General features: G+C 35.9%; 1 protein-coding gene across 13 annotated transcripts in view; it reads right to left on the bottom strand.

Moving 5' to 3' along the window:
• The window catches only part of CYRIB (CYFIP related Rac1 interactor B), a 130,660-nt gene that overhangs the window by 21,385 nt on the left and 90,760 nt on the right, over positions 1–18,515 (bottom strand). For 6 of the 13 annotated variants that reach the window (XM_033125862.1, XM_033125859.1, XM_033125857.1 and 3 more), the window contains 2 exons: positions 8,602–8,684; positions 1,768–1,889 (listed from right to left, as the gene is read on the bottom strand). In XM_033125862.1, the coding sequence (XP_032981753.1) occupies positions 1,768–1,889; positions 8,602–8,674 (195 nt within the window). In that variant the 5' untranslated portion in view covers positions 8,675–8,684. Of the gene's footprint in view, positions 1–1,767; positions 1,890–8,601; positions 8,685–9,577; positions 9,661–18,515 lie in introns of those variants that run through there. The other 7 variants (XM_033125865.1, XM_033125863.1, XM_033125864.1 and 4 more) reach the window with 3 other exon arrangements.

The following is an 18,515-nucleotide window of genomic DNA, read 5'->3' on the forward strand; positions in this document are numbered from 1 at the left end:
TATAAAACAAACTTTAAAGAAGTTTAATGATATAACACTGATGAACATTTCAAAAGAAATAGCAGCACTAATAATCAACATGGAGGAACTATGAAACATTTTTAGAACAACCTGTGAACTGGTGTGACCTGTAGGGAAAGAATAATTTATCAACTAGTAAATTAGGATCCTGCTTAATGATTTAAATCTTCCACTTCCATAAATGTTTGATTTTTTTCAAAATATGTTTAAATATTTAGAGAACCTGAATGTCACAGAAATGGTTACATGCCTTTATTTATTGAAATCTTAAAGTTTTATTTAAGCTAATGATAATGACAAGATTAGTCTAAAACTCTCCTATTTCTTCAACAGCTACTAACCGCTTGCAAAGCACTGCATTAGCTGCTGCTAACACAAAAGTCACTGAAAAACCAGGTCTACTCTCCTGAAGCTGGAGGTACAGTGGAGGAGAGAAAAACATCAAATATCAATGGTTTCGTAAAAAAAAAAACCTGATGGCTACCATATAGGAAACACGTGCAAAGTACTCGGGCAAAGGAGTAAGAGGAAGTAGGCGATCATTGCGATTTGAAGAAAGGATAGGAATTGAACAGGAAAAGAAAAAAGGAAGGTGCATATGCCAGACAAAAACAAAGGCAAGGACGGGTACATCGGTGAGATGTTCCAGAAGCAGTCGGGTGCAGGAGATGGAAGGTAAAAAAGGAATTCACATGATGTCACTTCCCTTAGTTAATGATATCACCAACTAATCTCAACTAGAAAACATGGAATCATCTAACACTTCTACTTTTACATTAAATATCCAGCCAACCACCAAAACCTGTGTTCCCTTAATCCAAAACATTTCTTGAACTGTCTTCTTCTGTGCCTGCACTTAATTCTGCCTTCACTATACTCTAAACGCTATTAGAGGAACTGAGTTGGATATGAGCTGTAGATTGATCCTTGATAGCTTTGCACAATTAGTTACAGAGAATAATAAGAGAAGCAGAGGTGGGGGTAAATGAAGAAACAAAGTATGGGCTATGCCTTCGAGAAATGTGGTAATGAGAAAAAGAGGCTAGGGTGTTTCTTTGAGTAGTGCAGGACAGCTGAGTATGTGTATATGCGGAGGGAAAGAAGTCAGTAAGAGAAAAACAACAGAAGATGTAAGTAAGAGAAGGAACTGATTAAAAGAATCAAGTTCCAGAGGAAGATGGAGAACAAAGATAGAGAAGTCTTTGTCTTGATAAGAAGTAGAGACACAGCTTCTTCCAAAACACAGAAGAAATGGAAAAAGAGATGGACAGAAAGAAACCTGGTAACTTCAGAACTTGGGGAGAATAAAATCGAGGCAGTCCACACCAAACGTTTGCTCTGTGGTGTCACGTCATCAGAGTTGGGGACTCGCAGGCCTCAAGGACTACTTCAGCTTTCCCCAAGGACGCTTAGGAGGAACGGGAAAAACAGACTGGCAGAACAAAAAAGCCAAAGAAAATTCTGTTCTCTCCTCCTCTCCAAACAAAGGACAAATAGTTCCCCATGGATACTGCAAATTTCAGGTGTGAGAGCAACCAAAAACAAAAACAAAACTTTTGTTAATATATGCAAATTACATTATTTGTAGCACACTCTTTTCCTTTTTATTTTTGTATCACTGCAACCACTTTCAAAATAACGTAAGTGCTCTTCCTTTACATATAATATTTAATACTTAAGAGAATTCTGAAGTATGGAAAACAATAGACGAAAATTTCAGTTTATTGGAAAATGCATATGTTTTACCTCTCGTATTTCATGGCCAGCTCCTCTATATGACTGCAAGTCCTCCAAGATGCCTTCTGCATCTTTTAATACTACATTCACCTGATTATAAATTTCCTTCTCAGACTCTGTAGGCTGGGCATCTAAATAGCAGGAAAGCACAAGAAAATTCACAGTCACGTGATTTTTTTTTTTTAGTATATGTATAACTCTAAGCAATCCAAATTTCTAAAAATGACTAACATTTCATTCAGTGTTAACTTTGCACGTTTGAAAAGATTGATAATTTTTTCCATGGTTCTGCACTTGAATAACTAGCCTCAAGTTTGTAAATATCACAAAGAAGCAAGGGAACACCAAACGTTACTATTTATTATAGTTACAAATCATGACTTGGTATAGTAAATGAACTTGAAAATTATATTAGGTTGGTACAAACATAATTGTGGTTTAAAAGGTTAAAAAAATGCAAAACCGCAATTACTTCTGCACCAACATAATAATTCAAAATTTAAATTGTGATAGCATTAATAATCACTTTTTTTTACTACTTTCATCACTATGAGTAACAACTATAAATTCATCAGTAATGGTCTATTTTAATGCAACAGAAAAGTCCTACTACTATAATTTGCTCATCTATGGTTTAACACTTAAAACGACTTTATTTTCCTATAAACTTCATTTTAATGACTGAATTTTGATATAAAAAATTAAAAAGTGTTTTGAAAGAACAGTTTTTGATGCTCCTCTTTTCTAGAGACCACTTTAAATTCTGTACCATTGAACGTCTCTGCTGATGAACACAAGGTCAAGATCCCTGCACAGAGAGGTTCAAATTATGAAACAGCTTCAGAATAACTAGATAATAAAGTACTGTATTACCCAGTTTTCAGCCCACAATATTATCAGTGAAATTCTTCAATACTAAAGCGAAAACTGAGTTCCTACATCCCTGAGGTTTAGTGAGAGAACATGAAGGGAAAATTATAGTTACAAAAGCATAATCAGGAACACAAACATATGGGCATTTCCACCACCTGCAGTGTTAGCCGCACAACATATATTAGCACATGACTAAATCTGGATTTCTCTCTGCTGGACTCCAGGTTGTTAACAGAAATTCTGTTTTTAATATCGTGGTCATTTGTTTCTCTAAGGATAAATCTTTTTTTAAATAATTTTATTTTTTGGAGCATAATGGGTGCTCTGTGAGGAAACAGAGTTTGTCTTCCCCACTATGCTCCATTCCATACTACAGATAAGGCATTAAGCACTTAAAATGACAAACATTATGATTACTATAATGTTTTAGAGAAAAATTATGCTGGCAGAATTCCTCCCTGCTAAAATTTTCTTATGAGGGTATGGGAGGCAGACCAAATGTATAATATGAATTAACACCTCTGATAAATCTCTTTGTTTACCAATCATATAAAACTACTACCTAGACTTTTCTTTCTGCACCCTCTCCACCTCCCCACAAATACACAGTGATTTATTTATTCCTTTCCTTAAAAAATTAAAGAAACTTAGTGCATACATGAAAACAAGGAGTCCAGATGCCTAAAAACTGTAACTTTATTTTGCACTTGGGGCAAGCCATAATTCAATTCCACCTATTAAACCTGCCAGCTAGTCAAAAATATACCATGTATTTTTTAAAATCAACAATTATGGTACCAAATTTTAATTCCAACATACTTAAAGTAGTACTACAGAAACAATAAAGTAACATTTATGTGCAAAGCCAACTTAAGAATCTGTATTCTCCAATCTGTTCCCTTATTTTTCAAATACAAAAATCATGTATTTTTTTAATAAAAATATTATGATGAAATAATTACACAAGAGGAGCCAATTGAAAAATTAAAAAGACTCTGTATCCAAAGCTATAAAGGTATTACTGGGAGCAAATAGTGATATTGTAGCTAAATGACTTTTTAAAAATCAGAGTTTGTCATTTAGCAGTAATATCCTTTCACATTTAGCCAGACCACATTCTCCAAAGTAATAGTTAGACACACATTTTTAAAAAGTACACCTCATAACATTTATACTTACACCAGGTGCAGTAGAGAAAAATACTTCTTACATGCAAAAACAGCAGTTTTGTACTTTTTCATATGGATTGTGACTATAGACATACATCCAGAGTAAACACATATCAAAGTTTAAATTCATGAAGAGGGAATTCATGACAGAGGACGATATCTTGACTTTTATATATCAAAATATTTTTGTAAAGTTTGCAAATGCTAAACTATGTATTTTTAGTGTGGTGACTAGTTGTTAACAGAAAATGTGACACTGAGACTTACATACAAAGATACATTATCAAGTAGACTTAAATAGACCTTGGAAGTGATTAATAATTATTAAAGATTTAATAAGTTCCCCTAAGGGTGGAAAAAATACCCAGCACCACACTGATCAAACATTTTTTAGACTGTCACGGGAAAGTCACATTTATAATTTTGAAAGCTGCTGAAGACTGCTGTAGAAATGAAGACAAACAGAAAATAGCAGACAGGTAGGCACTATTTTACTGACAGCAAGTCATGCAAAGGGGTGAAATACTAGGGAGGGGAAAAGACTGTATAAAAGAAAGCTTTTTTTTTTTTTTTCCAAAAAATGGTATCATATAATGCACCCAAGACTTGTCACTTTGATTTTTCATAGCAAAGAATGAAAAATGTTACTACTTGAAGAAAAACGTACCACTTAGCCAGCTAACAAAAGGACATTCATTTTATTGCAAAATAATGTATTTACTACAGAGTAGGCAGTGATTACTCATCAAACTTAGTTTTAAAGTTGTTCAAGGGAAATGACAGCACGTTTCAGCTGTTCTTATTGTTTGAAGATAAAATAAAATATTTTAATAATTTCATTACCAGTTTCCTATAAAAGAATCACTGAAAATAATTGCTAAAATTGATGTTGTTATGGTACGAAAGGAGGCAAAGATCAGCTACAAAAGGAAAAGTAAATAAAAAGCAAATCACATAAAAATTCTAACTGAGGTTAGAGGTCTTTCTGCTTTAATCTTGCATTCATTCAGTAAATATTTACACTCTGTCCCCATAAGCTGCATGGAGGCAGGGACCTCAATGTACAGTAATACCACTGTAGAGTATGTAAACTCAGTATCTAGTAGATTTTCTATAATAAATATTTGTTGAATGAATGAGAAGGTACAGATATAAAAATATGCCTCCAGAATGAGTTAAAGGAGGCTATTATGCATTTTTATCTCTGAAGAATTATAGTTCTACATCATTTTAGAAAAATAACTATAAGAAAATGCCACCAGAATAAAGACATTTCAAAGTACAGGGCCAAAGCAATTGAAAATATGCAAGAGGTACAATGGAAAAATAAAGTTAGACTAAAAGAGTGGGTATCAATATTTTTAAAAGGTGGGGGAGGACAGGTAACACAAAAGACACAAGAACTGCAGGAAATGTATGACTAAATGGAAAGGCACTAAAACAAACAATCAGAGAAAGTGAGAATCTATTTCTAATTTCTAAATACCCACCTATATTCACCTGTATTTACTCTCCTACTTTGGTCTAACTGAAGATAAGCAAATCAAGATTAACAAATACTGAACTTCTTCATTTACAAAACACTATGCTAAGATTGGGAAGGGACAAAAAAATAAATCAAAGTCCCTCTTCTCCCAAGAACCACAATGTAGTGAATATATACATATATACATATGTATATATGCAATAAATTAACAATGTCATTAAAAAATAAGAAACTCCAATTATTAGAATAGGTTATACAGGCCCCAATTCAGTGCTTTTTATATGCTGTCATTGGCATAACTGCTGCCCAATTTTATGAGGCAATTCTGAGCTTTTATCTTAACTGAACCATTATTTTTAAAATAAAATCTTATCATATAGGTATAACTTGTTTTAAGAAAAAGACCCTCTTTCTAGTACCTCAAGAATAGATAACAATGAAAACACGGATTGTCATTTCATGCCTTAAGGCCTCTGTACATGTTCCTTCTAAAATGCCCTTCACTAAATTAGCCTGAACATTCTACCCCGCCCTCCAACGCTGAACTCGAATGTCACTATCAGAAAGTCTTCTGTGATGCCCAATCTACTCACTGCTAAAGTTAATCCTTTCCTGATCTCTACCTTGAATGTAAATTATGTAAAGAAAATTATTAATTTGCATTTCTATCTCTTCTACTAAATTGAGAACTCCCAAAAGGCAGATGTTGTATCTTTGTTATCTTTGCACCCCCTGCACCTACTTGCTGGCATATAGGAAGCAAGCCATAAATGTGCGCTGAACTGAAGTGAAAAACAGCACTTGTGTGTGTGCACATGTAAGTTAAGGGAGTAATGATTTACAATAAAGATATAGTCTTTATTGTGTAAACCATGGTATTCCACCAAATCCTGTACCAGACATGTACAAGAATAGTTAGTTTGTATACAGCCTGATGCAAAATGCCAGTACATCTGTACGGAATTGTTTCCACAGTTGCCCAATCATGGAGATAGATACACTGAGCTAGATTTAACCAATTAGAATGATGGAAGTAGTAAAACTAAATTACTCTGGTAACCTGAATATTACTCTTCATCTAAAAACAGATAATGGAGTACTAAATACTTCAATAAAAAGAATGTTGCTTTTTTCTCAGCAATCATAAGGAACTGACGAATAAACTGTTGGCAATTCTGAGTCTGGTATAAAACAGTTTGAGAGAGGACCCATCTGATGGGCTGAGGTCACTCACGCTAGTATCTAATGATAAGGTAAACTCTTATCCAAAGAAAAAAGATTAAGATGCAAATGGAAGAGATAAATTTAAGGGTATTCTAATGTTAGAATCAAAAGAAAATGTATTTTAAACTCTAAATAAGAAATAACGGGTAAACTCTGGCCTAGTATACAGGATGTGTTCACTAAATTTCTTTCACAGTATACCAGTAAGTGTCAAACCAAAAGTTCTACATTGGCTGACAGGCAACAAATACCATTTTAAAATTTATATCTGCCTTTAAGAAGTTAGCACTTTATATATAATTCTTCATTATTGGTTATTGCTATTGTTGCTGTTGTTAGCAATTTTAACTTTTCCTGCCACTAAATTAGCTATTTAAATTTTAAGGATGATCCAACCCTACCCTCCTCCCCGGAAAACCAAGACCAAATAATATTTTAAATGCTACAGTAAATTCATGCTTCTCACTTGACCACAACATAATGCTAGGTTTGTAAAAAGATCAAGTGCCAAGTCTTGAACAAGATCTTGACTGTATCAAAGCCAAGATTCTGCAAATGTAAGGAATTTGAGACAAAGAGTAAAAAGGAGACAGAATAACAGAAAAATATACAAGACCAAGTTTGAAACAGATGCAAATAAACTAAAATACAGCTGTAATGTAAGTTGCCTCATCTGAAAGAATAATCGTCAAGTCAGCAATCTGCTCAACATCCCCAAGCAGATTAAAATTCATGCTAAACATGCACTTAAAACAGCACTGTTAAATTGTTGAGAAGGGTCAAGAAAACCAATATTCATTTAATGACATGTTCCCCTAAAAATCCAGCAATTTATTATGGTCCTGATATTGACATTACTGCTCTTTGCTAGCTGCATACAGTACCCAAACTGTAACATAACATTTATAGGAATGTAATAAAAGTAGAAAAATATCAGAGACCATAAATTATTCCATAAAATGGAGATAAGCTATAAATTGATGCGTTCCTATGAACTATCCCGGTTTAAAGAAAGAAATACATAAATTATTCATAAAGTAGAATGAATTCCGTAATATCACATAAATTGAAGTTGATGGAAAATGCAGTGACTGGGTATTTATTTTAAGGGATTTGTTTATTTTGTTTTTAAAATCAGAAAAGGTCTTAAATTTTAATTAAGTATTTAAAAATCTGTGCAAATGTTTTACTCTTAGGTGATAACGCAAGGGGGATCGCGTGATTTACAATCTAAAGGCTCTCTCTTCACCCTTTCCTAACAATTTCTAATGATCAGTTAAAATAGCAACATTCACACTAAAACATCAATTTAATATCATTCTTCTCAATTTGACAACCAGACAAGCTAAAGCAATAGTGACAGCCAAAAAGGCAAAAGCTTTTCAACATGCATGGGGGTGAAACGACACTTACCTGCCACTCTTAGACCATATTACAATAGGTCATGCAACATAAAACAAACAGAAGGCAAATTACTTAAAGGTTTGTGAACCCATTATTTTTCTTTTTAGTTAGAAAAAATAAATTCCTGAAATAAGTACATATAATGAGTTTCTTAACTTTTCAAATTAATTATCTGTAAAGATTAAATAATTAAGGTTCACACTTACCTTTTAATATTATGCCCAAACTACTGAGCTTTGAATGGCCTTCATGAACAGATTCGTATTAAAATACTTCAATAGATACATAGAGTTAATAGTTAATTTTTCTCAACTGCCGTAATTTTTCCCCAAATATTGCTTCTATTAATAAATCTTGAAGTAGCATTTGTCCTTTCCACTAAAATTTTTCGTAAAAATGTTTTCATTAGAGAATCTCAAATGTTTTCATTAGAGATCTCAAATTATAAAATAATGTCCAATAAGATATGAATTTCTTATAAAAATTCAAATAAAAGCATTTTATCACAATCTACTCTATATAAACTGACTTCCAGTTCTAGAAGGCACCAGAAATTTTACTCAAACAATTCATAGCTCAGTCATGCAAAGCAGTTAAGAAGATGGCAAAGTGGAAACATTCATTTAGTGCAAGACAAACGCAGTCTACTGCAGGCAAACAGAAATAGATATAAAATCATCTTCTCACTTTCAAAATCAAGGAAAAAATTTGGCCCCTGCTCAAGGTCTGTGCATGTCAAAACTTTAAGAAGATTCCCCATGTTAAGGTACCTGTCAAGACAAGAATGAGAAAAGAGAAAATATCCCTTTATAAAAAAGAACATCTGAAATTGACTCTTTAAATAGTAACAGGGAAAATGTTCATTAGGCCATGAATTCATCCTTCAGGTTACCCCGACTGTGCTCTGGCAGGCAGCAAACCGGGTTCTCAAGGTGTTGGTATGTAGGACCTAGGGGGGAAATGTGGTTTTCCTGTACACAGTGGCACAACTGCTGCTCTAATTCTTCGCAAAGTTCTCAAGACAAGGTTCATTAATGGCCTTATAATGAAAGATTCTTTAAGTATTCCAATAGTGCTAGTATTCTGAAAAAGAAATTTCTGATTGAGAATTATTCACAGGTAATCTTGTTTAATATTGCCGGAAACAATTTATTTCAAAGCCAAATATCAAGAGTCGGGGCCACAGCTCACCTTTCCATTTTATCTTAAAATTAGCAGAATGTTAAAGTTACTGCCTGTATGCCATTAAAAATAAAGCGTGTACTTTTCTAACCAAATTTGGATCGTTAATAATTGGTGGAGGGTATTGCAGTATTGATTCTGGATATGCAGCACGATTCTGATTTCTTATGCAATACTTGCAGGATGAGAAGCACAGTCACTAAGGCATACTGTTAGAATGCTCATCATAAGGCCGCTTGCTTCATGGGCTAATGAAAGGACGGCACTGGCTACAGACTCAACATGATTTTAGCAAATGAAAAACTAAAGAATTATACATATAATGGTGATGTTTGCCTACGATTGAGGAAAAAATCATGCAAACTCTGATTCCCCGTATTTCATTAACAAATATTCTGGCTGGCCTTCACTGTGGTGTGAGTATAATTAATCTTTCACCTTTACCATTGTGCACCAGCCGTGAAGGGCTAAAGAGACTTACTTTCAAAGTCCAAGAAAAAATGTGCTGCATTGTGGTCTATGTCCCTGGTTAGCACCTTAATGAGATTACCCATGCCAGCAAACCTAAAAATAAAAATGGCAACATCATTTAGTTCCAGTAAAAAAATTTTAAGCAGAGGCCTGGGATTCGGCAAAGGCTGGCTTGCTCATAATTACCAACAGGTGCAGGTTTATATGCTCTGGCATCGAAAATTTGGAACAAAAAGCACATTTGGCTCTGAGTTTAAGCTCTCATCCCTCTTTTCCACATATCAAAAAGTTACATAAACAAAATTGCAAAAAGATTATTAGATTTTTACATTTACCTTGCAATATTTACATTTGATCAATCTATGCTAATGTTACCCCTTTAAAATGTTTGAGGCATATATCCTCAATTTAAATTAACATCGAAATAGATTTTTCAAATAAGTAAATATTAAGACCATTATTTTTAAATAATAGGGATATTTTCCTTCTGCAGATCAAATCCTATTGGGAATATAAGGAAGACAGTATTCAAACCACATTTAACCATTAAAAACTGAAGGGAGTAATCAATTAATGACCTATTTAAAAATTTTACCACACATAAACCAGTATTTCTTACATCGTCTGTACTCTGAAGATTAATCAAACTTTTAATTATTTAACTCAAGATTATTCAACAACATCAACTATATATAACATACAAAGTATTTAACTTAAAAATTAACGTAACAAACCAGTACAAAGGGAGCCAGCAATTACCACAACTTAGTAAGTTTGGAGAGGAAAAACCAGTAAAAATAAGGTATTGGCACCAATCTTGCCCCCAAATTTGCTATGACTCAGCGAGGATGGAGGGGAAAGGTGGTGTCCGGAGCACCAGGTTCAAACCTGGAAGTTGCTATGGTATCACAGGTAACCTCCCCTCCCTCCCTCCCTGAATCTCGATACTTTTTCACCAAATATGGAACTGCTGGCAAATATAAATGAAACCAAACATAAAAGGAACAGTATTTTTTTATCAATGAAAGAAGACACCTTATTACTCACCCCCATTACAAGAAGTCTGAAAAGAGTTAGCCTTCTGGCCAGCTGTGCTGTCCCCCTCTCCTTCACCTAGTCCCCTGACAATGGCACATGTCCCTAACTTTAAACTTCCCAAAGAGGAAGTAACAGCATATGTATAACAGTTATTTGCTTTCGAGGTCCAAGTCTCATGGGCTCACACACATTTCTTAGAAATCAGAAAAGCAATCTAATTTATTCACAAATTTGGTAAATCATGAAGGGTCCCTGTCTTTTAAAACGATATTCCCCCAAGCGTAGAGGTAGGGATCTATCTTATGCTCAGTATGAAAATCCTGATTATACAAAATTTCACTAGAAAGATTCTGTACAATGTTTTACACGAATGGATTAGCTGAGATAAAACTACGAAGGAACTATTTCATCTTACACATTTTAAAAAGTTTAATAATAGCAACCTTTTTTTATATATAAGGAAAATATAAACATTTCTCCAAAATCATCACATCCAAATAATCACCTCAATTTGGTTACTAAATTTATTCAATAGATTTTTTGGGAAACCCTTTGGAAATGGAATATTTCACTGCTTTAATTTTTAAAAAGCTTTCAAATATGTATAGACTGTTTCCAAACACACAAAAATTCTTACTAGCAAGAAGTGAGACCAAATATACAAAGAATTACCTAGGGTTAGCAAAATGTCAACTATAGATGCAAAATAAGCATGAGAAAGTACTGTAACTGTCTTTAAAAGGAAAATGGCAGCACACCAGTTAGTGTTAGGAGTTTAGTCTATGGAATCAAAGCAGAATTCCAACTCTAGCTTACTAGCTGTTTGACCTTAAGAATGCTAGTTAACCTTTCTGGAACTCATTTTCTTCATCAGTAAAATATACATAATCATAGTAACTATCTTAAAGCGTTATTACAAGAGTTCAATGAGATTAAGTACTGACTTAGCATAGTATACGGCACACAGAAAGCATTTAATAAATGTTGTCTATTATCACTGTAGCCCAAAAATCACAAAATAACTTTTAAAAAACAATAATAGCCCTATTTCTTTGACTACAAACCAGTCTTCCATTCATCAATCAATTTCAATGTTACAGATCAGAATAAATCACAAAGCCCGTATGTAGCCCATTTTTGTCAAGAACATTGCTGAAATGCTGTCCTAAAATTAATCCTATGAGACCATCAGCAGCACAGGAGGGAGGGAGAAAGGAGAGAAAGGAGGGAGATCAGGTTTCCTTACCTTTTCACTTTATGCACACAGTCAATCCTCAGGGAAAATACTAAAACTAGCCAAGTTTGCTGCATTTTCCTCCATCCCCTTCTGCAAACTTCTTTCACTATTTAGTCCTTCCTTCGAGGCGCCCCAGCCAAATGTGACCCTGCACCCCTCACCCTGCTTCATTACTTGGTTCGGACCTACTCACTCTCCACAAGTGCTCAGATTTAGAATTTCTTGCCTCTTCATCCCAAATGTACTCTTAGTTTGCAAATGGCCCCGTTTATCTAGCACAGGCTTCTCAACCTCAGCACTATTAAAACTGGGGGCTGTATAAGTCTTTTGTTGAAAGGGGCTGTCTTACATGATAGGATCTTTAGTAGCACCCTCAGCCTGTAGACACTAGATGCCAGTAGCAACTCATCACACAAGTCGTGACAACCAAAAATGACTCCAGGTATTGCCAAATGTCCCCTGGGAAACGAAGTCACCTGGTTGAGAACCTCTGGTAATACAATGCGGTCCAATATAGAAAGTCCCTCTGCCATACAGCACACAGGACAGATGCTGTGTAGACAACACACATCATGTGTGTCTCCTTGAATAGAAATTCATGGAATTTTTCAAAGACCTGAAACAGTCCATTATAGTATCATCAATTGTCATATCTTTTTTCATAAGGATAGACAAAAAAATTAAAACCATATCCCGGTCTTGCATAGTGTAACTCTTCAGCCAAAAACAAACCAAACAAAACCTTCCATCGCTTCGGTATGACTGATTTCAATGCATATGACATCGTGGCTAACTGTCAGTTCTGTTGGTACCAGACTGTCTGGGTTCAAACCCGACTCTGCCACTTTGCATCTTTGCGACTTTAGTCAACAATCCTCACTTTTCTCACACATAAAATGTACGTAAGAACACACATCTACTGCAGAGGAAGAGAAGCCAAACAAACATCCAGACCGTGCCTGGCAGTCTGCTGGCGCCCACTGCTGGGCCTGACCCGGGACCTGTTCCCAGGGGCAGAACCTGTGGAGTGGGAGGCTTTGGGGGCGGTGGCGCCATAGCTCCTGCCACAGGGAAGCCAGTCTGTCACCAAAAAGTGAAGCCAACTTGCAGTGGAGAGTCACAGAAAGTGTCCTAAAAGCATTAATTTCTGATTCCACTTATTCCCGAGTTCCAGCTGCCACTTCCCTCAGTTTAAGTTGCTAGATTTTCCTCTGGTTTTAAGACGTTCTAGTTTCTTTCAACCAATTTCCCCTTTACCTGTTTGGCTGAGTTGAAATTTATTTCAGTCATTTGCATCTAAAAGAGTTCTGACTGATAAGATTTCTAAGTGTCAGATGAATAAATAAGTCTGATATAAAGGACAAAAGATGTAAGAGAGTTTCAGATTATATACAATTTGGTCCAAAATACTACTGATTATTTTAGAGGCACTATTTCAAAATAAATGATAAATATTATAATTTAGAATAGTAAACTGCAAGTCTTAAAATCTGAATTTAGGAGAAAGCTAAAGAATTCTCTTTCAAATAACTTGTATTGTAACCCTTGGATTTAAGCTAAACATTATAAATATTTACTAAGCAAGCTAAGAAGAAATTTAACATGAAATTAATACACAGAAACCAGATATAGTTTACTTGAAGTGTGTGTAATATTTCTGGTGGAATTTTGTGACAATGAGCTCTTCTTATGTTACATGTTTGTTTCAAAGTTGGCGACTTATCTGGAAAGGAACACACTCTTCCTGGCCGGTAGTCTGTGGAATGTATTTTTGAGTTCACAAAAGGCACTTAATATATTGGACCGGACCATTTTCCCACACAACATTTGAAAAGACATTTCCTTAATTAGAATAATAGAATCCAAAAGAAACACAACTGCACACTATAGTTAATATACTATTTCTCCTCTCTTTCTAGAACATTCCTCAGAGATGCTGTTACTTCATTTATTCTTTTAAGCTCAAGGGCTTTATAATGCTGTGCCTAGAATGCTAATCTCAAGGATCCTCCCACAGCTGGCTTCTCTTCATCCTGCAGGTCTCGTCTCAAATGCCCCCTCTTCAGACAGGCTCTCTCGGCCGATCTTGTCAGTAGTAGTTGTACCCCTGCCCCATTCATTTCTATCGCACCACCCAACGTATTCCTTCAACATGCTTAATACAATCTGAATTACTTTATTAGTTAGTGTCAGGTGGTTTTTTTTTGGTCCAGTTTATAAACTTAACAAATATTTCTGGGTGGGAGATGAGAAGGAGGAGAAACTCATCAACACACTGACTGGCTTCACTATACATCAGCGTTTCTCAGACGTGGCACTACTAACATTTGAAGCCGTAGCTCTTTGTCCTGGGGGCTGCCCTGTACATTGTAGGGTGTTTAGCAGCATCGAGGACTCTACCCACTAGACACCTGGGTATCACCCCAGCACCAACAACATCTCCAGATAATGCCAAATTTTCTCTAGGGGGCAAAGCTTCGCCCTTCCGTCCCCTCCCCCCCACCCGCTCCACCCCCCGTAACAATCACTACTTTAAATGTATGACCACAAACAAGAAGTACATCCTGTTTTGCCAGGCGATGTTACTCCAGTCAATCTGCTCTCCCACTTTCCCCGGTGACCATTCCACAAGGAGGTTTAATCTCCTCAAACCTCCAACCATCTAGTTTCTATCCTCACATGCAAGAAATGATCTCACTACATTTTTTACCAGAAAAAAAAGAAAAAGAAACATCTACTCCTGGCCTGGAAAGCTCTGTCCACACATCTTCAAAGGACAAGCTCCTGCACGGCGTTCGGATCACTGGTCAATTAGAACAGCTCAGAGAGAGCTTCCACTTCTCTCTCTTCCCCTCTCTCCTCTCTATCGCCTTCCCGAGTTGATGGTTACCATCATCTAACACACACTCATTCCTCTGATTATCTGTCTTCCACCGCTTGGTGAACGTGAAGAAGGCAGGGGCTTTCTTCTGCATCTTACGCTATCCCCGAGTCCTAGAACAATGCCAGGGATGCTGTCGGTAGTCATAAATATTTGTTGAATAACTGCACGATTAAAAACACACAGAAATAAAAATTGCTCTGTGAAGTCATATGAATGTTCCAAAGAGGGGACAGGAAAGACCAAAATAAATACTGACAATTGGAAACTCCGAGCTGGGGGAAAAAAAAAGGCCTTTGAATTTAGAAAGAGCTCACTGCCTCCCCAGGCAAATCGCCAAATCAATGAAAACAGTCAGTGTCTGTCTGTCTGTCTGTCTCTCTCTGTAAAAGCCACAAATTTTATGTACAACTATTAAGAATTTTTGAAATATTAATTAGGGAAACAAACTGAGAGACGATATGAATATCAAGAAAGTCTATGGTTTGCTAAGAAACCTGAGGAAGAACATAATACAATATCCTTCCACAGCCATAAATATGGCTCCAAGATATAAATGAGAATGGAGACTAGCCTGTATAATAATTCTGATCTTTGTAAAACTGAACAGCATTCACATTAAACAAAATAAACTTTAAAATGTGGTTTTAAATTTAACTTTAAATTTTATTTAATTTCCTTTAGACCACAGGTCCTCAAAAAAAATTTAAAAAGTCCTATTTGGGAATTCTTCACATCTTCTGAAAAAGAATTAAAAATAAAGTGTCAATTCTGCCCCCCTCAAAATTTTACAAGAACAAACTCCAAAATCAAGCCAATATCCATTATCATCTTCAACACAGATAACGGAATGAAGAATACGAAGAAATATGATGAAGTATTAGGTTGGTGCAAAAGTAAGTGAGGTTTTTGCACCGACCCAATATTAGAGAAAGAGGAGATACCAAAAACACACTTTGTTCTCTCTAAGAAAACTTCAAAACAATAGATTTCATAAGAATGCTTTAATACAATTCCATACCTTCCAATTTATGGTGCCTAAGAATGTGTGAATGTGAAAAACTTATCAAAATGATCACCAGAGATGGCCAACCATTTTTAGTGGAAAAAAACTTCTTATATTTATCCAACTTCTGAATCCTAGGCAGAAAGGTCTTCTAGAAAACATATTACTATAAAATGTTCCTGAATTATATGCCTGTTGTGCATAAAAATATTACTTAATATTAAATATGCTATGTGTCTATCTTTTCAGACATTCACACCTCTAGAAACAAATGGAAGCCTTTAAAATTGACAAGATGGTGGGTTAATATGGAATTTCAACTATGCTTCCACTTTACTTGTCTGCCAAGAAATGTCTGGTTCTCATACAACATGTACTGTGCATCTGAAGAAATAGTAACAGAATAGAAAATCAGTAATAAAAAATATGATGCAATTTTCACGGACAATGGAATTATACAGGATGAAGGCCAGAAGGCACTGAGGAATCACAAGCTTACATTTTGTTCGCAGCCTTCAGCTGTGTGTTCACAAACTAATTATAATACAATGTAATACTTGTATAACAAAATATAATATCTTGCATAAGCAAAAATATAGTGAATCATTTTCATAATTCTCCTTCCAAAGACAAACTACCAGATAGATATACAAGAGATTCTGGAGTTGCTATGCTATATACTCAACCGAGCAGCTATCACGTGTTTAAAAATCTGCTTTAACATACGGAAGTATTAATACTGTACTCTGAAGAGAATAACAATGTCAACACAAAAAAATATTACGAATAAGCAATGGTTCTTTCAGACAAAGTAATTCACCTGCTGGAACCTGTTAACCAAACTGATGTGTTCTAAGACAGCAATTACAGAAACATTACATGACACATACTGAAAAGATCCTTCTAGTCAAGCTACTACACAGAGAATGATGTGATGAGGCAAATGCAAAGTTGAAAGGCAGGCAGAAATGCACATGGTTTGGCTTTCCTGAAAGCCAGTTACATAACCTCAATTCCACATTTCTAGACCTAAGGTGTAAGGATAAACGTTTCTCAAGTGATTGCATAAGGCATAAAGTACAAGCTAAAATAGTCGAAATTTCAAAAAAAATTCGCATGGTATCAACAATCTCACTTAGCACATCTGCTTCTGAAAATATTCACGCATCACGTTCTTCAAAAATTGCACAAGTCTTTTTGTAGAACCACAGCCATGAAACTGCAACATCACCATTTGAAAGCAAATGTTGACAATATTGCAAATGAATAGCAGGGTGACTCCAGGAGTAAGCTGGCAGCTGACAACAGTGTAAGAACAAAAACTTTTCAATATGTCAAACTTTCAAAATCTATTAAAATTAACACTGTAAGCACTAAATTTTGATGAATTTTCAGATTAATGCATCTGAGAAGTTTATTTTATGATTTTTCAGCTTTGGCCTTGGCTGAATATCAACTTTACTGGCCAGTATATTTGGTGTACCTCTGATACACGCACACAAAGTAAATCTTCAACATAGCGCAAAGTAAACACTCAATAAAAACCTGGGGAATTAACTGGTAAATAGGTGGGATCCAGTGGCACTTCTTTTATTTGAAGGATCAGTTAGGTACACAATAATTTGAAGGAGAGGTATAATCCTAATTTCTTCTCAGCTTCTGATATGGCAGCTGATGGAATTGAACGCACTAACCTTATGTAAGCAGTTGAAAACCACCAGTAGTTGAGTGCCAGGATGATGGAGAGAAATCACGAACTCAAACAAGCCTGCCCACAGAGTATCTGCAATGATTCTCCCGCCATTATGCTATCTGCTCTACTGAACACCCCACAAGTGTATTTCACACCCCAACCTTCTCACACTTGCTTCACTTCTCTCTTTCCCCTCATCTTCCCCAAAAGAGAAACTGCTAAATAGCATCTTTTGTTCTAGCACAATGACAATGACTGGGCAACAAATATTTGTTCAGTAAAGGCCTATCCAGGTTTCGGTTTTCCTCCTGCTCTTCCTGTTTTCTAATCTACCGTATATGACAAACATGCGTAAGCCGAACCTGAGCTCCCAGGACGTCAACTCTCCCCCACACCTGGTTTCACTGAACTTGATAAAATAAGGAGACTTAACATCCCCTCCTAAACTCTACATTCATAGGGTTTTATTCCTCCCACCTGTACTCCTGGACAGTCTGAGCACGAGCTATCCAAGAACTAGGACTCTGAGAGGAAGCATGAACATGATATTGGTGAACGTCAATCGACATGGAGAAATGAACGCTGAGCAGTCTGCAAAGGTGGACTGTGATGCTTATTCTATCATCTCTCACCCCCAAGCCTGTCCTGCTATGATCTACGTTGGGACGTTGGGTCTAAGACACTGTCAAGTCCATTTCCTGGACTACTTTGTGAGCTCACTTCTCATTAGGTTCCATCAATGGGAAGGAATAAGAGGATACTGGAGGGTGGGAAGAAAGAGGGTCCCTCTTTCTGTTTTGCAAGTTCTGTCAGCATTTCCTGTCAGCAAAACACAGCTAAGGCTCTAGGCTCCAGCTTCCTGTGAAACTCTGAACAGCAGTGCAGTGCCTGGCCCTCTGCAGAGGCCTGAGCTTCCAGATTCTGGGTTCCTCCTACCACCTCCTAAATTCCTCCTAACCCACCTCTTCCCTTTTGTTCCCTCAGCTCTAGAAGTGGTATTTGCTTCCTGTGGTGACTATTAATATCTAAGTTACCTTGCGTGATAAAATAAGAAATAGATAGTTGGTCTTTATCCCCAGTTCCTACCACAGAG

This window comes from Rhinolophus ferrumequinum, chromosome 14 (genome assembly GCF_004115265.2).
Source record: "Rhinolophus ferrumequinum isolate MPI-CBG mRhiFer1 chromosome 14, mRhiFer1_v1.p, whole genome shotgun sequence".
NCBI classification, from domain to species: Eukaryota; Metazoa; Chordata; class Mammalia; order Chiroptera; family Rhinolophidae; genus Rhinolophus; species Rhinolophus ferrumequinum.